The sequence below is a fragment of the Halichoerus grypus genome, chromosome 7 (genome assembly GCF_964656455.1).
Source record: "Halichoerus grypus chromosome 7, mHalGry1.hap1.1, whole genome shotgun sequence".
NCBI lineage: Eukaryota > Metazoa > Chordata > Mammalia > Carnivora > Phocidae > Halichoerus > Halichoerus grypus.
The window spans coordinates 93,970,115-93,996,670 of NC_135718.1; the positions used below are offsets into that span (position 1 = coordinate 93,970,115).

Genomic DNA, 26,556 nt, shown 5'->3' on the forward strand with positions numbered 1-26,556 from the left:
AACGTCCAAGGAAAAAAGACAGTCTCTTCAACAAATGGTGTTGGGAAAATTGATCAGTCACATGCAGAAGAATGAAACTGGACCATTTCCTTACACTACATGCAAAAATAGACTCAAAATGGTTGAAAGACCTAAATTTGAGACAGGAATCCATCAAAATCCTAAAGGAGAACACAGGCAGCAACCTCTTCGACCTCAGCCGCAGTTTCTTCCTAGAAACATCGCCAAAGGGAATGGAAGCAAGGGCAAAAATGAACTATTGGGACTTCATCAAGATGAAAACCTTTTGCACAGCAAAAGAAACAGTCAACAAAACCAAAAGACAACCGACAGAATGGGAGAAGATATTTGCAAATGACATATCAGATAAAGGGCTAGTATCCAAAATCTATAAAGAACGTATCAAACTGAACACCCAAAGAACAAATAATCCAGTCAAGAAATGGGCAGAAGACATGAACAGACATTTTTCCAAAGAAGACATCCAAATGGCCAACAGACACATGAAAAAGTGCTCAACATTGTTTGGCATCAGGGAATTCTAAATCAAAACCTCAATGAGATACCTCCTCACACCAGTCAAAATGGCTAAAATTAACAAGTCAGGAAATGACAGATGTTGGTGGGGATGCGGAGAAAGGGGAACCCTCCTACACTGTTGGTGGGAATGCAAGCTGGTGCAGCTGCTCTGGAAATCAATATGGAGGTTCCTCAAAAACTTGAAAATAGAGCTACCATATGACCCAGCAATTGCACTACTGGGTATTTACCCCAAAGACACAAATGTAGTGATCTGAAGGGGTACATGCACCCCGATGTTCATAGCAGCAATGTCGACAATAGCAAAACTATGGAAAGAGCCAAGATGTCTATGACCAATGAATGGATAAAGATGATGTGGTGTATTATATATATATATATGTGTGTGTGTGTGTGTGTGTGTGTGTGTATATATATATATATGTATGTATGTATGTATATACAATGGAATATTATGCAGCCATCAAAAGGAATGAAATCTTGCCATTTGCAATGACGTGGATGGAACTGGAGGGTATTATGCTGAGCAAAATAAGTCAATCAGAGAAAGACATATATCATGATCTCACTGATATGAGGAATTCTTAATCTCAGGAAACAAACTGATGGTTGCTGGAGTGGTGGGTGGGAGGGATGGGGTGGCTGGGTGATAGACATTGGGGAGTGTATGTGCTATGGTGAGCGCTGTGAATTGTCTAAGACTGTTGAATCACAGACCTCTACCTCTGAAAGAAATAATAAATTATATGTTAAAAAAAAAGAAGAAAATAGGAGGAAGGGAAGAATGAAGGGAGGCATCAGAGGGGGAGACGAACCATGAGAGACTATGGACTCTGAAAAACAAACTGAGGTTTCTAGAGGGGCGGGGGGTGGGGGGATGGGTTAGCCTCGTGATGGGTATTGAAGAGGGCTCGTACTGAATGGAGCACTGGGTGTTATATGCAAACAGTGAATCATGGAACAGTACATCAAAAACTAATGATGTAATATATGGTGATTAACATAACATAATAAAAAAAATTGAAAACACTCAAGATATATACATCTCTCTGTTCAATGCAGCATTGTTTAGAATATTTAGGATATTTGAAAGCAACCTACATGTCTACTGTTAGATAAATGGATAAAGAAGATGTGATATATATATATACACACATATATATATATTACTTTTACTTTTGTAACTTTGCATGTATATTTGTATATATGTATATATACACATATATATACCCAAACACTTGCATATACAATGGAATATTACTCAGCCATAAAAAAGAATGACATCTTGCCATTCACAAGAACATGGATGGATCTGGAGGGCATTATGCTAAGTGAAATGAGTCAGATAGAGAAAGACAAATACCATAAGATTCCACTTCTATGTGGAATCTAAAAAACAAAGGAAACAAACAGAACAGAAATAGATTTATAAAAGCAGGAAATAAACTGTTGGTTACCAGAGAGAGGAGGGGGGGTGAAATAGATTAAGGGGCCTAAGAGATACAAATTTCTGGTTATAAAAGAAATAAGTGATGGGAATCTGATGTATAGCAAAGGGCATATATGTTGTATGGTTACAGATCATAACTAGAATTATTGTGAGGATCATTTCATTATATATAAAAATATCAAGTCACTATCACTATGATGTACTCCTGAAACTAGTAGGACGTTGTATGTCAGTTCTTCTTCAGTTAAAAAAAAGAGCATAACTTTTTCAAAATATAGCAGTTTATTTTCAAAATAAACATTATGGGTTTTGTGATGAAATATAGACTTGTTTATTTAGTAGGTTAAGAGAATCTATTTACATTAGTGTCTTCCTATAGAATGACTAAGTAGAACACACAAAAAAACATGTAGTCTTTCCCTGAAAGGAACTTAAAATTTCTAAACATGATTTTTGCTTGAGTAGCAAATAACCCATTATTGTTTTTGAACAAAAGGATATTCAGTTATTTTATATGAGTTTTTTTATGCTTCTAATAAAAAGACTTTATCTTTAAAACTGTAAGCCTTATTTTCCCTATAAATAATTACTTGGAAAGTAGTTTTGAATTTCCCTGTATTCTTTACATATTCATTAAGCACATAACACTGCATATTAGGTTTGGTGCTGAGGAAGCAAAGCTATAAGGTACTTGCATAGTCTTTCTCTTTTCCTTGTGCCTCTGCCAAGAAAACAAGATTAATAGAGTATTAAATTTGTTACAAGGGTTAACAGTATATGTATTTGAAAGCTATGTAAGGCTTTCTCCTTTTATAAATGTAACAACTTGCACATTCATTGCAGAACATCAAAAAGCCAAAAAGTTATTTCAGTTCAGTTGAAAAATTTATTGACTGCTTGCTACAAGCTAGTCAGTGCTTATGTACTTGGTATATGACATGAACAAGACAGATGGTCTCTGTATTTAAGGAAAGCTTAGTGTTTTGGGGAATTAATATTAAACAAGTAATTTTCAAGGTATAAAACAAAATAAAAACCACTCTAAATCTCACTATCTAGCAATAATTGCTATCACCACGTTAATGTATTTCCTGTTTTTATAATGTACACATATTTTCCATTTTATTCAATGTTATAAAATAAATACTCATTGTCTAGTGATTAGTTATGTAGATATACTCTAATTTATTAAATCCTGACCAAATTTTTGAACATTTAGATTGTTTCCATTACTTAATCAACTTTGCTTAGGTATAATCTACATACAATAAAATGTGCTCACTTTAAATATACAGTTACATGAATTTTGACAAACATATATACATGGAGTCCCCATTATGATAAAGATGTGGACATTTCCATAGCCTCAAAAAGTTCTGCCATGCCATCTCTCACCCCATCCCCCACCCACACCTGGCCCGAGACAACCACTGACCTCCCTTCTGACACTGAAGATTTGATTTACCATTTCTGAAATTTCTTTGAAATGGAATCATAAAATATATGGTGTTCTGTGTGTGTCTTTTCCTCAGCCCAATATTTTTGAGTTTTTCCTTTCTGTTGCATTTCTCCCTAGCTTGTTCCTTTTCTTGCTGGGTCTTGATGCAGTGCATGGCTATAAGGAGGTGTGTTAATCTTCCCTGCTCTTGGTGTACATTTGGATTAATTCCAGTTATTGCCTAATAATAAAGGGGATATGCACATTCATGTACCAGTTTTCTTTTCTCTTGGGTAAATGCTGAGCAGTATCATTGCGGAGTTTATAGTAAGCATATGTTTGTGTTTTTAAAAAATTCCAAAACTGTTTCCTAAATAGTGGTGTCATTTGATAATTCCAATATTGACGTTATGAGAATTCTGGTTATTCCACATTCTCACCAACATTTGGTGGGGTCAGTCTTTTTAATTTAGTTATTCTAGTCAGCATATAGAAGTGTAATATTGCTGTTTAAGTTCCATTTGTCTGATGATTAATGATACTAAATATCTTTTCACACACTTCTTGGCTGTTCAAATACATTTTTTGTGACCTCTCCCAATATTTTGCCTATCTATTAATTGGGTTGTTTTCTTCTTGTATTATAAGAGTTATAAGTAGTTTGCGAAATATATCACAAATAATTTCTCCCCTACTGTATCTTGTCTTTTCATCATCTCCCTGATATATTTTGACAATAGTAGCTTTTAATTTTAAAGGCCCAATTTATCAATTGTCGTTTCTGGCTTTTATTTTTTTGGTCTACTACTTGTCTACCCTAAGTCACAAATATTTTCTTCTAGGAACTTTTATAGTTGTACCTACAACATTTAGTTCTATGGCCTATTTTAATTTGATTTTTATGTATACGATAAGGTAAGGATTGAGGTTCATTTTTTTTCCATATGAATATCCAGTTACTCCAGCATCTTTTGTTGGAAAGGCTATATTCTGAATGACTTTGACACTTTTGTCAAAAATTGATGCCATATATTTGTTTCTGGACTCCCTGTTACATTCCATCAATTGATGTGTCTTTCCTTACACCAATACCATACTGACTTGATTATTATAGCTTTAAAGTATATCTTATAATCAGGAAGTACACTGTTGTTTCTCGGAATTGTTGTGACCCTTCTAGATCCTATGCATTTCCATATAAGTTTAGTATCAGCTTCTTAGTCTTTACAGAAAAGCCTGCTGGGACTGTGATGGGATTGCTTTGAGTCTATAGATTAGTTTGGGGAGAACGGACATGTCAATAATATTAGTGTTCTGACCCATGCACTCAGTCTGTTTACTTATGTCTTCTCTAGTTTCTATTGAAACTTTTTATAGTTTTCAGTATATAGGTCTTGCATATGTTTTTTCAGTTTTTCCTTACATATTTCTGTTGTGTTTTTCATTACAAGTTGTTTGTTGCTAGCATATAAAACAATTGATTTTTTGTGTACTGCCATTGTATCCCATGGCCTTCCGAATCTCACTAGTTTTATAATTTCTTTTTGTAAATTTCTTCAGAATTTCTATGTAGACAGGCTTGCTATCTGTGAATAAAGGCAGTTAACTCCTATTCCAATCTGTATGACGTTTATATATTTGTCTATCTGTGCCATATTTCACTTGGCTAGGAACTCCTGCACATGCCGAATGAAAGGAGTGAACATCCTTGTTCCCACTCTCGGGGAGGAAAGAGATTCAGTCTGTCATATTAGATGTGATGTTGGCTATACATTTTTAAATGCCTTTTATCAGGTTGAGGAAGTTCTCTCTTGTTCCAAGTTTGTTAGGAGATTTTAGTTATCAGTGGCCATTGAGTTGTCTTAAAAGCTGCTTCTGCATCGTTTGAGATGATCATATGGTCTTGCCTTTTTTAGTCTGTTAATATGGCAAGTTACATTGGTTTCAAATGTTAATCCAGTCTTTCATTCTTGGGATTAACCATCATTAGTCATGATATAGTATTATCATCTTTTGTTGGATATGATTTGGTCAAGTTTTGTTAAAGTCTTTTTACATCTATGATTATGAGGGCTATTGATACTGTTTCATGTGATGTCCTTGTCTGGTTTTGTATTAAGGTAATGCTGGCCTCAGGTGATGTTTGAGAGGTATTTCTGTTTTCTGTTTTCTGCAAGTATTTGCATGAAATTGTTATTACTTCTTTTTCAGGAGTTTGGTAGAATTCTCTACCAAATTGGGGGGGTGGATTTTTTGAGTTGGTTTTTAAATACAAACTCATATTTAACTTAAATACAACTCATATTTAACACATTTTTAAAAAGATTTTAAAGATTTATTTATTTATTTATTTATTTATTTATTTATTTATTTATTTATTTAGAGAGTGGCCTGAGTGTGGGAAGGGGGAGAGGGAGAGAGAGAATCTCAAGCAGACTCCCCGCTGAGAGTGGAGCTGGACACGGTTCAATCTCATGACCCTGAGATCATGACCTGAGCCAAAAACAGGAGTCAGACACTCAACCGATGGAGCCACCCAGACGCCCCTAACTTACCCCATTTTATATTCAAGTTAGGCTATGCCATTTTACATATTGTAAGACCCTTCCACCAGCACACCTTCATTTTCCCCCTTCAAGCTTTTGTGCTATTGTTAATACATTTTACCTTTACATATACTATGAATGCCACAGTGCATTGTTATTTTTGTTTTAAACCAGCACTATCTTTTGAAGAGATTAAAAACATAAGACAAGTCAACATATATTTACCCACAAAGTTATGATTTGCAGTCTCTTCTTTACCTTGTGTAGACACAGTTTTTCATCTGGTACCATTCTGAAGCATTACCTCGAACATTTATAGTGCAGTGTTTCTGATGATTTCCCTAACCTTTTGCATGTCCCCAAAAGGCTTTATTTTGCTGTCATTTTTGGAAAGCTATTTTAGCTGTGTATAAAATTGTAGTTTGCCAGTTCTATATTTAATTACTATAAAGATGCCTCTCCTCTTTCTCCCAGTTTACACGTTTCTGACAAGACGTCTGCTCTCATTCTTTGTTCCTTGTGCTTACTGAGTCTCTTTACCACCACCCCCCCCCCACCCCGTCCTGTTACACTTTCCTTTTAGCACTTACTGTCAGCTATTTAATTATGGTGTGCCTTGTAGGATTTTCTTCACATTTCTTTCAGTTGGTTTTTTTTAAAGCCTTTGTGAATCTGTAGGCTTATACTTTTCATCAAATTTGAAAACTTTTTGGACATTATTTAAGTATTTTTTTCCATTCTTTCATTTCTCATGTCCTATCCTGAAAGTGCATTTATGCATCTCTTAGCCTGCGGGATACTGTCCCATGATTTATTAACGCTCTGTTCATCATTTTCATTATTGTTTTCCTATCTTTAATTTTAGATTTGTTTCCTGTGTCTTGAAGTCTGTTTTTACCATTTTTTTCCTACAATGTCTAGCATGGTGATAATTCAATCCAGTTTTTCATTTTTCATCTAGGACATCAGACTTTATCTCTTGGAGTTTAATTTGGGACTTTTTTTTTATATCTCCCATTTATTTCCTTATTATGCTCCTCTCTCTACCTTTTGAACTTTTAGACTATATCTTAATAGCTGTTTTATCACAGTATTCTATTCTGTCGTCTGTGTCACTTTCTGAGTCTATGTCTATTCATTTTTCTCCTAGTAATGGGTTTTAGTTTCCTGGTTCTTTTTGTGCCAGATAATTTTTTTATTGGATGAAGTTGTTCTTACTCATGAACAGTGATCTTTCCCAGGCTTGCTTTTACACTGAGACTGGCCACGCTGACCTTTGCTCTGACACTAATGTATTTGCACTACGGTGGCAGTAACCTCACGGGCTGTCCTGGGTGCCATGTCTCTTAGGAAGCCTTTCCGTCCTGCCGGGCGAGGGTGCCAAGACTTTGGGCTCTGTGTGCGAGCCTGTGATCATTTCACCTGACCTCTTCCAGTGTCTCTTTTCCTGGCCTCAACATTTTTCTCACATACACGTGCTTCCTATTTGATGGATATTCCCACTGGATGCAGAATTTTAAGATACCTTTTTGTTTTCCATTTAGCCATTTGGATGTATTGTCGCATTGCCTTTTTGCTCTTACAGCCTCTGAGAAGTCTAGGATTATTCTCCTATTATTGTTCCTCTGTAGGTAATGTTTTTCGCCCCCCTCAGAATTTTTAAAAGATTTTCTGTCACTGGTTTTTCTGCGATTTGAATGTGCTCTGACTTCTTATGTTCTGATTGTTCATGCATGTTTATGAGTTTTCATCATGTTGAGGTTCATTGAGATATGCAGATCTATGCATTTATTATTTTTTATCTCTAGACGTCCCATTTATTTCTACTTCTATTTTCCTTTATCTCTTCTTTCTGTTCATATGCTGTTTTTAAGTCAGTCTGTTAACTTCATCATCCCTGCTGTTCTTAAGGTCTTTCTAAAGACTGATTTTTCTCTTGGTTATGCGTCATATTTCCTGCATCTCCTTATGTCTAGTAATTGTTGATGGATACCAGATCATCGGAATTTTACATGAATGCCTGGATTTTGTTGTCTCCTCCGTATTTGTTAGCTTTTGTGGGTTTAACTTTGACTGTTTTGAAATGTCTACTGGTTATTCGGTAATGACACTGTTCTTACTGGTTAGAAATTGAATGTCTCTCAACTCTGAGCGAGCTCCGGGAATTATTTGGCATACAGACCTCCATTCCTTCTCTGCTTGTTCTCGCAGAGTTTAACCTTACGCACGCATTTCTTGTACTCCGCAGCAGACTCGACTATGCAGATTTTGGTAGCTTCTTCCTCACTGGTGTTCGTTCTGTCCTGCAAATGCCATCTACCTCATCCTACTCAAAATCTGCTTTTCACTCTCCAACAGTGAGACCTCTGAGTTATGCTTGGGATCAATCCTTTCCTGCTGGTAATGTGTTCCACAAAGTGCCCTTGGACAGAAGTCTGGTGGCTTTAGGGCTCACTCATTTGTTTCTCTCTTCACAAAGATCTTGGTCCTGCACTGCCTATTGTCCAATATCTTAAGAGAATTCTGTTATATACTTTTCCCAGTTACCATTTTTCTGTTTTATGTGTTTTTGCCCAGTTGTATAGGGCAAGAGGGTAAGCCTGGTCCCATGAACTTTTTATCCTTATTTTCTAGTTTTTCAATTAGTTGAATATTTTATATTTAACTATGAGTTACATCAGAAATTTATTTTGATGAAGTATTAGATGAAAATCTAACTTTATTTTTCAACATAGTATGAAGGCTGTGTTTGCATTGTTTTCATATATACTGCTACAGAGAATATCCTTTCATAGAAGACTTCTGCATTTCCTTTTTTTTTTTTTTAAAGATTTTTTATTTATTTATTTGAGAGAGAGAGAATGAGAGAGAGCAAGCACATGAGAGGGAGGAGGGTCAGAGGGAGAAGCAGACTCCCTGCTGAGCAGGGAGCCCGATGCGGGACTCGATCCAGGGACTCCAGGATCATGACCTGAGCCGAAGGCAGTCGCTTAACCAACTGAGCCACCCAGGTGCCCCTGCATTTCCTTTTTTAAAAAGGAAATTTCTAGAAGAAGAACTATGGTACTTTTAGTATCTATTGCCATTTGCCCTGTGAAGAGTTTCTGTTATCTGCTTACATCCCAGCTACCAGTGTATAAAGATACTCATCTCCCAACACTTTCACTGAAATGCTATTTCTGGATATGCTAAATTGTCTTATTTATGTTTTTATCTTGCCTTCATTGATTATTATAAGGTGGCATATTTTCATGAACTGTATTCATTTGCATTCCTCTCATTTTACTTGTCTATGTCCTTTCCCCCTTTTCCCTTGTGTTTTAGTCTTTTATTTTTTTATATGATTTCTCTAATCTGTATGCCATCTTTTTCTCTTCCTAGTGCCCAGTACAGTGACTTTAAAATAATTAATGCTCACTAAATGGGAAGTTGGTTCAAAGCCAAGGTAGAAACTGAGAAGGAATATCCAGAGAGTTAGGGAGAAAATCAGGAGAGAGCTGAATCACCAAAGCCAAGGAACATGTTCAAGGAGGAGGCCAAGAGCCAATGTCCTCAGGTGCAGACCAGGAAGAAGTGCAGACTATAAATAAATCATTGGATTTGGCAATTAAGAGATTCTTGGTTATCTTAGCAAGAATCAGTTCTGTAAGGTAACAGGGGTAGACATCAGAGGACAGCAGATTGAGAAATAGAGTTCTTCTCCTTAAGTATCATTTTTTTAGCTGATATTTTTATAGAACTTGGCTGGGAGACAAATTGAAGAATATGGTCTAAATAAAGATCTAGAAGCCTGCATGTATTATATTGATTTAGGGAGGCTCTATCTATGTCTTTTATAGAGTAGATGAGTAAGTAGTAGGCTTGACATTATTTTTATAAAATTTAGAAATATTGTTTATATTTTCACCCCATTAGAAGATTGTCATAAATCTACTTAGAGATCACAGGGGTTCCTTCATCCAAGTTAGTGATATTTTGAATAAAGCATGGCAGAAATTATTCTGACCCAGAAATTTTTCAGAATGGTTTTACTGATGATCTATGCTTCTTTCTACTTCTCATCCTCATTTGAATGGTAATGCATTAAGAATATTATATCTGCCTGTATAAAATGAGTGAATTTTAAGAAATATCCCTGAGTAATTGTATGCATTGGTTTGATTTTTGGCATACTATATTGGATCATTTGTAAGACATATTTAACATTTCTGCAGTCAGAATGCCTTTGATATTTGATGGTTTATTATAGCTTTAATTGACAACTTTTTTTGTTTCTTACTATTAACTTAAAATGATGATGGAGTTCCAATCAAGAACATCTTAGATTTGATAAAATATGACAAGATAGTAGAGAGCATTAGAGTTTAGAGACTATCTGCCAAGTATTTTAGTTTTTCTATAACTAATGTTAAGCCAGTCTTTTTTGGCAATTGTTAAGTCATATTCCCTCCTGCTCTTTATTGTGACAATCGGTTATGCATAAAATAGATCTTAAAATAATGATAGACTCTTCAGTGTAGGTGGAAAACAGGGAAGAAATCTGTCAGTAGAAATCTATTTTATGTTGCCTAAATTATGATTTGGTGTGTGAGGAACAAATCTTGGTTAACCGTCATTCTTACACACTTGTCGGAGCGCTAAGAGTCCATAATCCATGTGAAGGTGTAGTTAATTTGTGGTCTTGTAGTCAAGGATACACCGATTGATTGGTTCATTTCTTTAACCACAGACGTGTATTGGGTACCTACTGTGATACCTAGCAGTGTATCAGCACTGTCAACAGTCTTCCATTGTTCTTGGCGGATTTCTTAATACAGTGAGATAGTACATTGGAAGTCAAATCATAGTGCCTGGAACCTGCTCCTTCCCCATATGCGTTGTTGAACTGAGATGAGATAGGCAGTTCCGTAAATGAGGAGCTGGCCTAAATGGAGAGTTGGGTGTGTGGACACAGTGAGCTCCCAGGAAATGCCTGTTGACTGCAGAGTGGTCTGTCCTATAGGTGATGAATAGAAGTGAAAGAGCATGTGGTTTAAATGATTATATGAGGGGAGGTTTGTGTTGTGGTTATTACTGAAGTAGAACTATAAGAGGAAATAACAGGAGCTTCTCAGTCCCTTTTGGCCATTACTAAAGTGAAAACTTGAAGCCTTATGATTTGTCATTGTAGAAAACATTGATTGAAACTTTGAAAACATTTCTAGGGATCTGAGGAGGCAAGGACGGTTGTAGAATATAACAAGCTCACATCCATCAGTTTTAGCAAATCAGCAGTCCTTTCTTTGAAATCAAATGTAAATCAAATAATTAAGTAGAAATATTACATCTCTGTTGTGTATATTTATTTTAATCATGTCTCAATGCCTCATCCTTGAAAGAGTGAAGCAACAGTATAGCAAGGGGGAAATGCAATCTGATGATGCGTACTTTTTTCCTCTGTAAGTGAAGGTTAAATGGGTAGCAAGCAGAATGCCTTCAACAAGATTGGTATATTGATTAAAATGCTGATTTAACAGCTCGCAGTCTCCCCTTGGAAACCTGGAGAAGATAAGCAGCAGCTGTGTAAAAGTGCTCAGTGCCCACTGAGAGCGCACCATCTATCATCACAATATGGTGATGGGAGGTGTTTCATGTTTGTGTTAATTTCCCCCACTAAATCAGTAATTATTACAATCCTGTCCCTGCTGTTTACCCTGCAGCTGTTTTTCCATTTGTCGAGAGAGCGGGTGTTCTCCGAGGACCGCACACGTTTCTATGGTGCAGAAATTGTCTCTGCTTTGGACTATCTACATTCCGGAAAGATTGTGTACCGTGATCTCAAGGTAAAAAAAAAAAAAGTAATCAAAATTTGTTTTTGCAGAGACTATAGGGACAAACACAAAGTAATTACAAAGTTACACAGTTTGGAGAAAAGCAGATTTAGTTGGGAAAAAAGAAGCACTCTGTTTAAGAATGTAGTTCATCGCATTTGACAGGAATTCCATTCACTGATATGTACATAGTTCCTTTATGTCTGAGTTTCTGACGTGCGCCATAATTTCTGCTTGACTGCTCTGACCTACCAATAATAGTTTTATTTTTCTGGAAATTTTTGAGTAATGGTAAACATTCAATTAAGAGCCAAGTGACTTTGCCAGGGACATTCTAAAGTAGGTTTCATTATTACATCCTACCATCGACGCTATGATGTATAATGGAGAAACTTTTATCATACATAAGATATTTATTGGGGGGAAATATTTAATTTGATTTTTGTCTTCACTTTGTGATGGGTTTAAATACCTGGAGCATTTTAATATAGCCTTTTATTAATTCATTTAGTTTCCATTTCAAAAAGCACCATATTGTTTTATAGGCAATAGTGACTTGACTTCTCTGAGTTCCTTCCTGATGAGACGCTTGGAACAGCTCAGGGACTGACATACTTTCAATGGGCTTTGCTGCCCATTGTCGCTTCTGCACCTGCTCCGTCCCGCTCCTGCAGGGCAGTAGGTGCTTGAGCGTGGCTGGCTGTGTTCTGATAAAACTTTGTTTACAAAAACGAGCAGTAGGCTCGGTTTCGCTCATGGGCCATAGTTTGCTGAGCCCTGGAGTAGCTCATGAAAGGCAGTGGCAGTGCTCGTGACACTGTTGAATGAGATTGACCACGATATGGAAATGTGTTCCATGGCACGTTTTGAACACATTCTAGATGTGACTATCTTACTTTTGTAAAAAGTAAATCATATAGCAATCTTGACTTACTAAGATTTGATACAGAGTTGCTGAATTTATTAACTATTAGTTCATTTAATGTATGATTTGATTTGGAGAAATAGAAGTCTTTTATGAAATCCCATCTGTATGAAACACATCTACATACTCTAAAAGAAATCACACTTATCTCCTCACTCCCACCTCACTCCTTTTAAATGCCTGTGGTTCCTAAGTTATCTGTCTAAGCACTTGTCTAGGTTCTCTCTAGGGTGTTCTTATCATGTACCTTTATGCTGTGAATGACCTTAGGGCATAACCCCCTCGCAAAGTATTATTCTCTACGCTGACAATGAAATTTATAGTATGTTTGTTTGTATAGCATGTTATGCGTTAAAGTTTAAAAGAAGCTATAAATACTATATTTAGGAAAAATGAACTATGCAACTCTGAACCACCTAGATCAGGGAAGAGCAGCCGTCCAAATGCCAAAGTGCACCGGAGATGAATCCAGATCAACAGTATGATTATATTTAGCTTGAAGTCTTTATAACCAGGAATGTGACAGAATTAAGCCTCTGTAGTTGATGTCTGTGTGGCCAAATAATCCGATGATGTTTACATGTCTTGAATCTAGATGTTTTTTAAAGAAAATAGTTATATGGAATGATGAAACTTAGTAAGTTACATGGCATTTCCAAACTTACTTAGAAATAGTTAGCTCTTTTCGGAGGCTGCTCTCCTCAAGCGTGAAGTGTTACATTTTATGGGTCCTACTTGTAGTTTTAAAAAGGGGTTTCTTAGATTTAAGGAAATGAGAATAATTTGGAGGTATTCAGTAACATATTCAAAATGCTTAGGCTGAAAGTAGGAACTATTAACCTAAAGAAACAAGGGGAAGAATGCCCAGTTGATTGCCAGCCCTGATTAAGGAATGATATAATGGGGATGGTCTTGGTCAGTCAGTAGTCTTTGTTAATCATTTCTTCTTAAATGAATCAACATGTTGGTATATCAAAGTGCATTTAGTAGGAGTTTCATTGCCCTGTCCTTTCTGATGACCAAAATTCTTAAACAGCAGTATGTATAAATACCAGTCCATGTAGTTACCATATGCATAGACCACTGACTTTACTAGACAATTAGGTGGTCTCTGCTCTCTTAAGTTTATTTTTTTTAACCTAAGGCCCAAGTAAATATATAACACAGGACAGAAGCCACACGAATATACACCAACAAGAATACATGAATGTTAAAAGCCAAGCATTCAAATTCATACAAGTGTTATTTGTATCCGTAGCGCACAGGATTTTGCATAATAGAATGCAATCCTGTAGGTGGGATCGTCGATATTTCAAGTTGGTCTGTACTTGACAGGTGAGGTCATGGAAACCTAGAAGCCTAGCAGGTGACTTACTTGAAGTCCAGGACTAAGTTGGTGACATGGTCAAGATTATGGAAACCATGAATCCTAGCTCCAGGCCCAGTGTCCTGCTCCTTACACCCTTCTGCCTTTCTAGAGTTGAAATGAGATCTGCGTGGGGGAGGGAATGCATTGGAGTAGCTCTGGGAGATCTTTGTAAATCTAAAATTCGGATAAAGCTGCCAAAGATAAGAGAAGGGATGTTTTAAATATATTTACACCAGATACATTAAAAACGGCATCATCAAAAACTGATTTAGGTACCCACTTTAATTGATCAGGCTCAGATTTGTCTTGATCATCTCCTTACTAATGACCTTATGTTTATTCAAACGCAAATCCATTTGAGATGCCTGTCATAGCTGTGCCTCTCAAGGAAATCCGTACCTATTTGCTGACGCCCCATTTATCATTGGAGGGAAAGCCTTACTTCATGTGCAAGTTAATTTAAGATATTTTATCAATTCATAGTTCCTAATAAGTTGGTGTTCATAGCAGCAGATAAATGATTACACTTTGTTACACTTCTAAAAGTAAGTTTGCTTAGTTTATCAATATATGTCATAATACGAAATTCTGTTTTAGTAAGGACCCAGATTCCTTGTGATTAATTAGGAAAAACTGGTATATCTTCATGATAGCGTCAAAATTTGAAGAAATCTCTTTTAAGATTTCGGCAGTAATGTAAAATATATTAAAATCTTCCTTTCTGCTTAGGTCTTACTTTGCAAGTGAAAGCTTTCTTTTCAAAGGCCGTGCCATCCAAGTACAGATTAGGCTGAATAGGGACATATGCAAAAGTGCATATAAGGATACTGGAATTCTTGAAGAATTAACTTCTCCGAGAGTTTATAACAGGGCAAGGGGCAGAAAATCATACATAAATCGCTAGTACATTCTATTGGTGATTCATCTAATCTTGTTTTCTGCCTAGAGAGTTTAATGGTTAATGTAACCATTTACATTATTAACATGAGAAACCAACAAATAGATTTAGGTAATTTCCAGGTCTCTGTGCCAGCACAAAAGGATGGGCTGAGAATCTTTTCAGTCTTCATCAGCTCTCTAACGCTCGCCCCAGATAAGCTTGCAGTCTAACCGAGAGCAGAGTTCTTGTTGCTTTACCTACCAAGTCTCGAGACTCATCCCCCAGCTACCACTTCTAACCAATCACCCTGGATTCCCTCTTCTATAAAAATTTTAAGCCACTGCTATTAAGAACCCCTTCACCCTCTAAAATTATATTATACTATTGGGCTGCATTCCTTATGTGTAGTCTAGTTCTTAAGCAGCCTGGCCACCTTACTGGGGTCTCCGCCATTGTACATTATGAATCCTTTTCTAGCTCAGGCAAGTTGAAAGTGGAGACGTGTTTTCCTTCAGTATTTCCACACTCTTAACTTCAGGGTCATTAAGGTCCTGCAGGTTAACTTGTATGACATGTTGGCACTTTGGTAGCCCTAAACCTGAGAATGCAATATGCAGAGGACAGATTCCTGACTTCATTCTCGGGCCGGAGGCAGTCTGGGTACCGAACATTGGGTTTGTTGTAACTGAGCCAAAATGGGGCGTTAAGAGTGAGTGAAGGGGATCGTTCATACCTGCTCCGACAGCCCTCAGAGCCCTTAGGAACTGCTGTTTTCGTTCCTTTGTTGAATCACGGTGTCAGCCATTTAAATGAAATGATACCTAAGAGATACATATGGTAGCGAGACACTAGAATGTGTGTCTATATTAGAATATTAGAGAGTATACAAAACTTAGCCAGCTTAGCCAGCCTGGCGTACATCAGAGCAAAGCTTCCCAGCCTTTGCACCACAAATGGGTTACAGGTGAGCCCGAGCCATGGCGCCTCTGGGCCAGTCAGTTCTGGCTTCAAGCAGCCCATCTGCTGATCCTGCTTACGCCCTACACATTTCATTTTGTATTGTACTGTGAAGTGCTGAGAAGCACTGTATTAAAGACAGCAAGGATTTTTAGAGTTTAATTCTATGGGGGGTGGGGGCACCAGCATGAACAAGAAGGAGCATAGTACTTTCTTGCTCTGATTTCTTGTCCACAAAGCACAGAGGGAAAAAAGATGTCAAAATCTACTATATTTTTTTTGTATATACACTGAATCAAGACCTATCAGGTAACGGCTGTCCGCTTCTGCTGGGGGAAAATGTTGCCTTTTTTTATGGGAACTCTGTGAGGTATAGGTCTAATATTTTCTCTCTTCTCAAAGAATGAACTGTTAGAAAGCAACCCCCTCTAACTGGACAGAGAGTAAGCATCACTCGAATTTTTAATATATAATCTTTTCTTTCAAACCTCCTATTTGACTTCGTCGTGGCTTTTGCCAGTGGATGCATCCATGGAGCATAAGCATAATGCCTGCTCTCAGTCTTGGAAACTAAGATTGTTTGGAGGTAAAAACAGATGGATTTGGAATTTATAAATGGAGAGTACCTGAGCAGTCAGTGACACTGTGCGTTGTGCACTTTGCAGCCAACCTAAGCAAGAAGGACAGCCATGAAATTGAGGAAAGAGAACCAAGGAGAGATCATTTGTAAATGTTTTAATTTCTCCTTGACACAGAATGTGTGACTAAATCTCCTTTAGTGTTAAATGCACAGAGGAAGTGATTTCCAGGTGGTTTTGATCCGATCTAAGCCATTGATCCGCCTTGAAAAGACTTCCAGATGATCCTGTGCATCTTCCACATTCGTTAATCACAACGCTGATGGTTCTTAACATTTTACAGAAACTTTGTTTTGCATCTGTGTTGAATTATTACTTATTTTTAAACAAGACTGGATATTTAGTTACCCCCGATTTATCCTTATACAAGAGTAGGTTTGGGGATATCCTTTCTGTAAAGTGATACATCTCTGACTATTGTTGATTCTTTTTGATGAATAAGTTGTTTTTGTCAGTCGCGCTCAGTAAAATGACATTTCAGGATGTGCAGAGAGCAAAAATAAATGATGGGAGAAGGTGGACACCATGAAAAAACTGGCTCAAAAATTATGAAGTATTTGTGTTTTGTTATTTTAGTCAATAGAAATTATTGCATATTGACAGTATTTTTAACAAAGTCACTGAGCTGCTCAAAGATGCTCATCTCTTTGGGATTGTTTAGATCACAATTTATTAAGAAAAAAAAAAAGGATTGCTGTTTGCTTTGAAAAGTTATTTAGGTTTTAGTTCTCAGTAAGTTCCGTTCCTGAACTTTCCTGTGTTGTCTCGAAGAGCACACACCATTGTGATAACTTATAATTCAGCCATTAAGTTCTCCACGTTTAATAAATGATCAGTACATTTATTAAATGTGTGCGGTGTGTAAAGTTCCGCATTCAGTATCTCTAATTCTCAAAGCAATCACGTTGGATGCTACTGTTATTTACCTCTGTTTCATAGACGAAGTTGAGAGACACAGAGATCAACAACATGCCCAAAGGCACACAGTGAGTAAGGGCAAAGCTTGAGTTGATATATGCGTTCTCTGACTTGACTCCATATTTATAAAACAAGTAGGAAGACCAACTGTCCTGGTTTGCCCCAGACTTCCCCAGTTACGGAACTTGTAAGTCCTGTGTCCTGGGAAACCCCCTCAGTTGTGGGCAGACTGAGACTCTTGGTCATGTTCACCCTGTTCCTTTTTCCAACTCTATCCTGCGTCTCAGTTCCTTCCTCATCCCTCAACCCCTGGCATCTTAGAGCTGAGATAGGAGGCTAGAGAACAAGGTGCAAATCGGGATTTTAAAAAATATACACACTTTTTGGTATTAAAAAACAGTGTTTTTTAAAAAACTTCTGTCTCCATTCGCTTCCAGATAGCCTTGTCAAAATGTAGAGAAATGGTGCATGCTATCATGTTTCCATGAATACTTTCCAATGCATATAAAGCTTATAGAGAGGAGTGACATAACATACTCCCGACACAGACAGGAGCGGGAATGGAATGGACTATAGACGGCACATTGACATTCTCTTCAGTACTATTATGTATTATTTGAAGTTTTTATAAGAATTTTTATGTATTATGTTAATAAAAGAGATTTACTAAATATTTTTAAAAGACCTTTCAGCATGTTAAGAATTTAATTTGGTTTTGTTTTTTATATGATAATATTCATATATTAAAACAATATGCATATTTTTTAAAATGAAGAAAGCAGGGCATTTATATTTTCATTCAACAAAATAGTAGACTCTCCCGGTATATACTTCTCAGTAGAGAGAGAAGAGGAGGGTATTTTTGAAAGAGAAGGAAAAAGGATAGAAAACCAAAAGCATAAAGAAAAGAAAGAACAAAGCAGGGAGTGGTGATCGGAAGAAAGGGAAGTAGACAGAGAGAGTCTTTCTTGATGTTTCTGACTGGTTTCAGTATTCAGGCCCTGTTGCCATCTGTGTAAATTAGGCTTGATTTTTAAGTTCCAGTTAGTAGAGGAGCATAAGGAAGATGCATGATATCTGAATTTAGATAAAATAAAAGAACTTCTATTTTTGAAAGGTTCAAAATATATTTAGGGTTTGTTCACCTTCCTGTAGACCAGTGAAAAACTCACTTCACCGAAGTCTCTACAGTTCATGAGACATGTACTGAGCATTTAGTTCAGCCAGTACTGTACCCAGAGACTTAGGTCTGTTCTCATCTTTCCTTCAGTGAGCATTATTTCCTTAACTGTATTTGGTTTCTCGTGTATAAGACTTTGGATACTGTGACAGAGTATACTATCACATTTTCTATGATTGATATCTGTTTATATTCTTATATGGAGTTCTGTTTTGAAATTGATATTGACTTCAAAGTTCAGGTAAGCACTGTCATATGTCATCACATGAAGGAGAATAAGTCTTCACTCCTTAAATAAGCTAATTGTCATTTTTCCTGCTAATACATTTTTCACATGTGTTTCTTCTGTATGTGTTTCTTGTATGTACCTTCAGGTTACATCTAGATGACTGAGCAAGCTTAGGAGCCTTGTCTATATAAGGCTATAGGATCACAAGCTAGACCTCATATGTATTTTTGTGTGATGATAATCATAAGGTTGGGTTCACATTGGGAGGAAAAGCTCAGCTATTGTTGCTATTTTTAATTGCATTAATATTGCACAAATTCCTTTCCCTCTTACATTTTATAATTTTCACTTGAGGCAAATGATCTTGATACTTGGTTAAATCTTTAAAATTCTCTTTGGTGTTTTTGAATTAACGGGTTCAAAGAGATTCCAGTTTTATAATATTTGTGCTATATATTTTCATTAACTGTTGAATGTTTGACTTTGATATTCTTTTTCTTTTTATGTTTAAAAGGGTTGGTATTTCTTTATTACAAAGATCTTCAAAAGAGGATATCGCCTTACCTTACAAAATAAGATTTAGGTTTGATTTACAACAACCACCAAAAAACATTTCTGTAAGTGAATATTTTATAATAGCAATAGATTCCCAAGAGCAATTGTTGCAAACCATCTGTATATATCTAGAAGAAGATGCTCGTCTCTTTGGGATTGTTTAGATCACAATTTATTAAGAAAAAAAAAAGGATTGCTGTTTGCTTTGAAAAGTTATTTAGGTTTTAGTTCTCAGAGCTTACACAATAATGGCTCTTACTCCCATTGGTTTAAAAATCAATAATTTTATCATCGTGAAGTATTTGATAAAACATATTTCTTTTTACACATGAGTTAGGAAGCTATAGGGTTTGTAAGTGCTGCAAGTTCTATTAACTACAGCTGTGTCCTCTTTCCAAAATACCTTACTCAGCATTCAATAATTTTTCAAAACAGTATTTTCCTATTTTTGAAAACTATAAAACAAATTATGTCATTTTTCTTACTACACAGTTGGAGAATTTAATGCTGGATAAAGATGGCCACATAAAAATTACAGATTTTGGACTTTGCAAAGAAGGGATCACAGATGCAGCCACCATGAAGACATTCTGTGGCACACCAGAATATCTGGCACCAGAGGTAGGCTATGCTTTCATTCGGAGGAAAAATCTAATATGGCCATATGTTTTGCAAAGTAAACCATTTAGCATTAAAAAACATTGCAGTATCTACTATGTCTTATTTTTAATTCCAGTATAGTTAACATGCAGTGTTATGTCAATTTCAGGTATATAATATAGTGATTCAACATTTCCGTACATTACTCAGTGCTCATCATGATAAGTGGACTCTTACTAATCCCCGTCACCTATTTCGCCCATCCCCCCACCCACCTCCCCTCTGGTGACCACCAGTGTGTTCTCTAGAGTTAAGAGTTTGTTTCTTGGTTTGCCTTTCTCTCTTTTTTTCCCTTTGCTCGTTTGTTTTGTTTCTTAAATTCCACCAACACGAATCACATCTATTTTGCTCTCACTTGTTTAGCATGGGATTATAGAGCAAAAATATGTAGCAATTATATTTTATGAGCACAAAGGTGCTAACTTCAGTAGAGTAAGTCAATTTTTATGTTTTGGCCACATACATTTTATTTCTTGATTAGGCCCATTTTGATTCATTTATTAAAATCAGGTAATTGAATAGCATCAGCAGGAATGTTTGCAGTTTTATAAGCTATCGTGGATTTTCCTTCAAAACAAAGAAACAATGATAATTGACATTCGCAGTGTTGTGGATTTCCATATTTCATTATTGGAAAGTATTTTATAGGGAAAGGTAATGAAAGGACAGTAGCTACATCTTGGAATTCATGCCAAAGCAAGTCCCAACCAGTGACCTCCCCATGCTGAGGGTTCCATAATAATTCGTGAATTTGTTTATTCAACAAATATATATTACATATCTCCTATGTATTGGGTGTTTGTCTGGGTGATGTGGTTACAGGAGCAAGACACAAAAGACCCCGCTCTCTGGAGTGAAACAATAAAAATAAGTAAATACCCTAATGTCATCTAATGACTAGGAGGCCCAGGGAGAAAAATAAAGCTGGATAAAGGGAAGGGTGTGGTGTGGTGGCTATTTTAGATAGAGTTCAAATTACTATGGCCTTGTAACAAAGCACTCCAAATCCTAATGGTGAAAAACAAGCATTTTATGTGCTCTCTGGTTCAGAGTCAAGAATAGTCAGGGGACAACAGGGGTGGCTTATCTCTGCCCCACACCATGTGGGGCCTCAACCAGAAGGACTTCACAGCAGCGGGGTGACTGTGGCTGGAGGCTGGTGCGAGGAAGCATCCTCACTCATCTGACAGTCGGTGCTCCTGCCCGCCGCTACCCTGACAGGCCGTCACCTGGAGCCTTGACTGAGAGCCTCAGCCTCACCAGGTGGTCCAGACCTCTTCGGCCTTGGGTTCCACAAGTGAATGTCCTGAGGAACGAGTCACAGGCTGTTTCCCCTTGTTTTGTTTTGTTTTGTTTTGTTAGGTTTTGTTGTTATTGTTGTTCACCTAGTAAACCGTTAAGAAATGTTTTATTAGTTTTTTGCAAAGTCCTTTTCATAGTATATTTGTAATAACTTTACTGGAGTTCAGGCCACCTACCATAACATTCAGCAGTGGTTTTTATGTTCACAGAGTTGTGTGACTGTCAGCACCATCTAATTCCAGAGTATTTTCATCACTCCGACAACACAACCCATACCCATTAGCTCCTCTCCCCCCAGGCAGCCACGATCCACTTTCTGTCTCTACAGGTGTACCTCTTCTGGACATTTCCTATCAATGGAGTCCTATAATAGGGGGCTGATTGTGTCTGGCTTCTTTCACGTTGTAGGTTTTCAAGATTCATCCATGTTTTTAGCATTTTCTTGGTACTTCATTCCTTTTAATGGCCAAATAATATTCCATTGTATGGATATGCCACATTTTGTTTATCCATTCAGCAGTCGACGGACATTTGGTTCGCTTCCAGTTTGGGCTGTAATGCTGCTGCGAACACTCGTGCATGTGTCTCCTTCTATGGCCTGGTTCCAGGAACCACACATCGTCTCTGTCATAGGCTTTCTGGTTAGGCATTCCGAGCCAACACCAGTTGAAGAGGTAGTGACGTTGACTCCCCCTTCCCCGTCGTAGGAGACCATGGGAGACAGGAGATACTGTTGCCGCTGTCTTTGGAAGATACGGTCTTCTATGGGCAGGATGCGCGGGGAAGTGGTGGTCGACCAGACAGCTGAATGCTAAGAAGGAGGCAGCTATTGCGGAAGTGGACGGGATGAGCTTTCCAGACACGGAGAGCAGTTAGTGTAAAACCCTGAGGCAGGAACGAGCCCAGTTCCTCCCTCATACTCTGAGAAGGTTGGTGTGGCTGGAGCCAAATAGGGAGGCGTTGATCTTTGATGGATGGATATTAGCTTATTGAACATCTGCTGTGTATGTGCGCTGCATGTTTGGAATGACCTTTTGCGATAGCATCCCTGATGGTTTTTTTTTTTTTTTTAAAGATTTTATTTTATTTATTTGACAGAGAGAGAGAGAGAGACAGCTAGAGAGGGAACACAAGCAGGCGGAGTGGGAGAGGGAGAAGCAGGCTCCTGGCCGAGCAGGGAGCCCGATGCGGGGCTCGATCCCAGGACCCTGGGATCATGACCTGAGCCGAAGGCAGACGCTTAACGACTGAGCCACCCAGGCGCCCCTCCCTGATGGTTTTTTTAAAGCTGAGGGGACTGAGGATCAGAACTTCTTTTTAATGGAGTCTGTACACCACAGGGATTTGTCGGAGAGAGGATCAGGAGTCTAACTAGGTCCATCTTATACAGGCCACTCTTCCTTTTTTAACTACATGTATTATGGCCCCAAAACCACAATTTCAAGACCACTTATAGATGTAAATAATTGTCATTTTTAAGGTGAATGCTTTATAAATGCTCAAAAGGAAAAGGTAATTAAATTAAGAAGTAGGAATACATCGAGAACCCTAGCATTCCCTATACATGTAGTAACTCATACCAGTTTGTTATTATAATGGGTTTTTTTTTTTTTCAATTAGAGAGTAAATTTACATTTCAAGAATGTTGTGTTATTATAAATAAGGGCTAATAATTTGAAATACAATAAATTTCCAAATATTTTCTTGAAGGCTGCCAACAATATTATTTTCTCTGTTATAAAATCTGGAGTTTAAGATCCTCCCATTTTTGTGGCGAATTAAGTAAAATTTTCGGAACACTTCCTTATTTATTCAAATATGAGATCATATTTTCTAGAATAGGTTGTATTTGTGAATGTCATGAAAAACAAATCCTTTGTTTCTCTGGAATTCAAGTAACCCCTGCGATCCTTGGCCACAGATGATGCCATCCTGTATTGAGAATAACAAAATTAGTTGTGTCACAATTAGGGAAATTATTTCTGAAGAAGATAAACACATCTCATTTCATTCAGAAGCAGATGATCTAAGAGACAAAGATACTGTTTTACATGTTTATATCATCAGCTGAAGAACAAAACCAAGAGTTTCATGCAAGAAGGGTCCAGTTGTTTCTAAAGTGAAACTTTACAATTCCCAAGAAATTATCGATTTCTTTTTAAAAAGAAGTAAGAAACATTTCTGTGTACCTTTTTTTTTTTTTTTTTAATATTGCAGACGTCTGGTCTTTAACAGCATTTTCTGTACCCATAGCTGATGTGTGTTGATCCATAATTACGGTCTCAACCCCTCTTTTTTCTATCACTGTCGTTACCATTTGGGGATGACAATTCCTGAAACCGCTCACTTCTCATGCAATTTAAATTCTTTCATTTTAAGTATTTGTGTCAATCATGGAATTTTTGTTAAATAGGGGTAACTTTGAATGTGTTTACTCTTACTTTTAAGAACAAGAATTTTAAGTCCCTTTCTCCGGTCTCCGATGCGGACCATTTCACTGAAGAACATTCTCGTTCGCTCAGGAGATACTTACAGAGTATTTATTAGGGGTCATGCGTTGTGTCAGGGGCTGGGAATACAAAGATAGTAAGAAATGGTTTTTGTCCTCAAGTAGCTTGCTGTTTACCAGGGTGATAAGAGACAGAAAACAATCATTACTGTGCAAGAAAATAATTCCTTTCCTGGAGTTGTGCCCAGGGTCGTGGGAGGAGAAGGAAGGGTGTGTCAGCCTGCTGGGAGGGCCCAGTGGCAGTGAACAGGGAGCAGGAAGACAGGGGGCTGGACACAGAGATGGGGACTGAAATGCAAAGGAGTTTAGCTTTGATCTCTGGATAAAGGAAAGTCACTTTGGAATTGAGAACAAGGCAATAATGTGATCAGATGAACATGATCAGAGTCAGAGGGGTGGGCAAGAGCCCTTGAGATGGTGTCTCTCACTTTCCTTGAACCTTGAAATTTCTAGTACATTCCATCATCAATGCTAGACTTTTCTCCATGGTATGTAAGTCATAGTTGCTTATCAGACCTGCAATACATTCCCGATCACTGCTTCTCTTGTGAGTGGCTCATTGTCAGCATTGTCTCTTCGTACACAAGACTTGTTTACACACTGTGGAGAGAGCTCAGGCCTCCTGTGTCTCTTCTAGCAGTGGTCACCCTCTGCCTTTTACTTTGCCTTCACCTGGCAGAAATGCTCTGCTCCTTAAAGATCCACGAAGGCTATGAAAAGATACTTCAAAAAAGACTTAGGGATCAGGTCAAAACCGATTGTTAACTGTCCGACATGTCAGACTCATAGCTGGTGTTAAAGACAAATTTTAAGTAAGCTTAAGTTTCTTCTTGTAGCATAGAACACCGGGAAAGATGACTCTTAAAGTATAAAAATGCCATTTCTTGGAAAAAGAGTATTTACAAGTATTTGTTCTTTTACCTCTTTTGGTAAAGAATTAGAGATATTTATTGGTAAAGGAAAAAAAAATCATGTCTTTTTTTAAGAGGTTGGAGAGACACAGTGCTAGCAGGCATATAAAGTACGCATTTAGTATCCTACATCTCTAAAAATGCATTTGTATCTATGGTTTTAAATGAATGTGTTTTTGCTCTTATATTAGAAAGAAACCTTACCTGCCATACATTATGGACGGTAAGATATTTCGAGAGAATTTTGTTTTTTAAATTGATACTATATTTTCCACGTAGAAATTCAAAAAGAAATTGGAAATCACATATAAAATCTTACTGTTAAATTTTATTATTTGATTTGGCTCTCATTGAATCCAAACCATCTTATGCAGTGCTAATTATTTAGCCTCAGCTTTGCTCTTGAGTTAGCAGTACCTGATCAACTTTCCAACTGTAAAACAGTTTGAAAATCAAATGTAGCTTACATGCAAGACCCAACAAAATTAAAAGTGTTAAGTACGTTTTGGCAGTTCACTTTTATTATGCCCAGTCCTCAAATGTACCAGCAGATAATCATCTGAATGTTAGTTATTTTTCACATGCTTATGTGATCACACAAAAAGTACATGCTAAAAAGAAGCAGATGGTGACAGATGGGGAAGGTTGAATAAGGTGGTTTTGGAAACCTAGAGAAATGCACTTCTGTAATAGTGTAAAAATAAAAATTATTTGATAATCAAGTTAGAACTAACAAAAAGATTGCAGAAAAATGGCTTGGCTGTTGGAAAATGCATAGTACTGAGTTGTGGTTGCTATTCAGAAAAAAAATATATACATAATTTGATTTCATGTAAGTGTAAAAGGTTTTTTTCTAGTGGCTAAAGTTGCATTGTTTGATGTGTTCTTCGTTTTCAGATCCTCACTCTTAGAAAACATTCACTTGCTGTCATTTTATTCGCTTGTCTTCTGAAGCCTGCTACCTTTATTATCTCTCATATAACGTATAATTTGAAAATATCTGAAAGAGACCAGATATTTTGCCGACGACTTTGAGAAAAAGATTTGCTCGAAGTTCTCGTGGTGCCGTAGAGGGAGTAGCACAAATGGACGTTAAATTTCATGTAAATTTAAAGCCAGAGATATGCAGTTACTTCTTCAGAATGAGCTGGGAGCATCCACAGATTCAGGGTAAATGTAGTTGCTGACAACGAGTAGTACAGATGGGGTGGGGGGGGCATTTAGAACCCAACTCGATTTAAATGTATGACATGGAATTGTATGTATTTATCTTCAAGGCAACAAAGAAGAGATGTAAAAGGCATCATTTCCTGGGCTCTGTTGATATTGTCGTTAGAGCTTAAGACAAATGAGTGAGTCCAAGGTTAGCATGTGTTTGCACATTTACTCTGCAGGTAAAAATAGGAGCACACAGTTACAGTTCGCTTAACCCTCGGACAAAATTCTACCGCTTCTAACAGATTGTGAAACTAAGTCTTCAAATGCCTAAGCATTTTGTAAAACTAAAAAGTTTTAGTAGCCCTTCTAAAACTGTGTGCATCCCTCATATTTTATTTGTTAATAATTCATGTAACACTCATCCTCTTAAGGCCTTTTTGAAAACCTTTATCCTCCTGAATGGCTCCAAAAAGGAGGATCCATCAATATTAAGGGGGAAATTAAGTGAAGGAGCACAGTGATTAGTTTGGGTAGAGGTTGTCCGCTCATGTATAAGGAGACTTAAGGGCCTGTAACTGTCA

The 26,556-nt window shown here is 37.2% G+C and overlaps 1 protein-coding gene across 3 annotated transcripts in view; it reads left to right on the forward strand.

Annotated features, from left to right (window-relative positions):
- AKT3 (AKT serine/threonine kinase 3) overlaps positions 1 to 26,556 on the forward strand; it is a 310,972-nt gene that overhangs the window by 231,630 nt on the left and 52,786 nt on the right. For all 3 annotated transcript variants that reach the window (XM_078077906.1, XM_078077905.1, XM_078077907.1), the window contains 2 exons: positions 11,674 to 11,796; positions 19,928 to 20,056. In XM_078077906.1, coding sequence (XP_077934032.1) covers positions 11,674 to 11,796; positions 19,928 to 20,056 — 252 coding nt within the window. The remainder of the gene's footprint in view (positions 1 to 11,673; positions 11,797 to 19,927; positions 20,057 to 26,556) is intronic.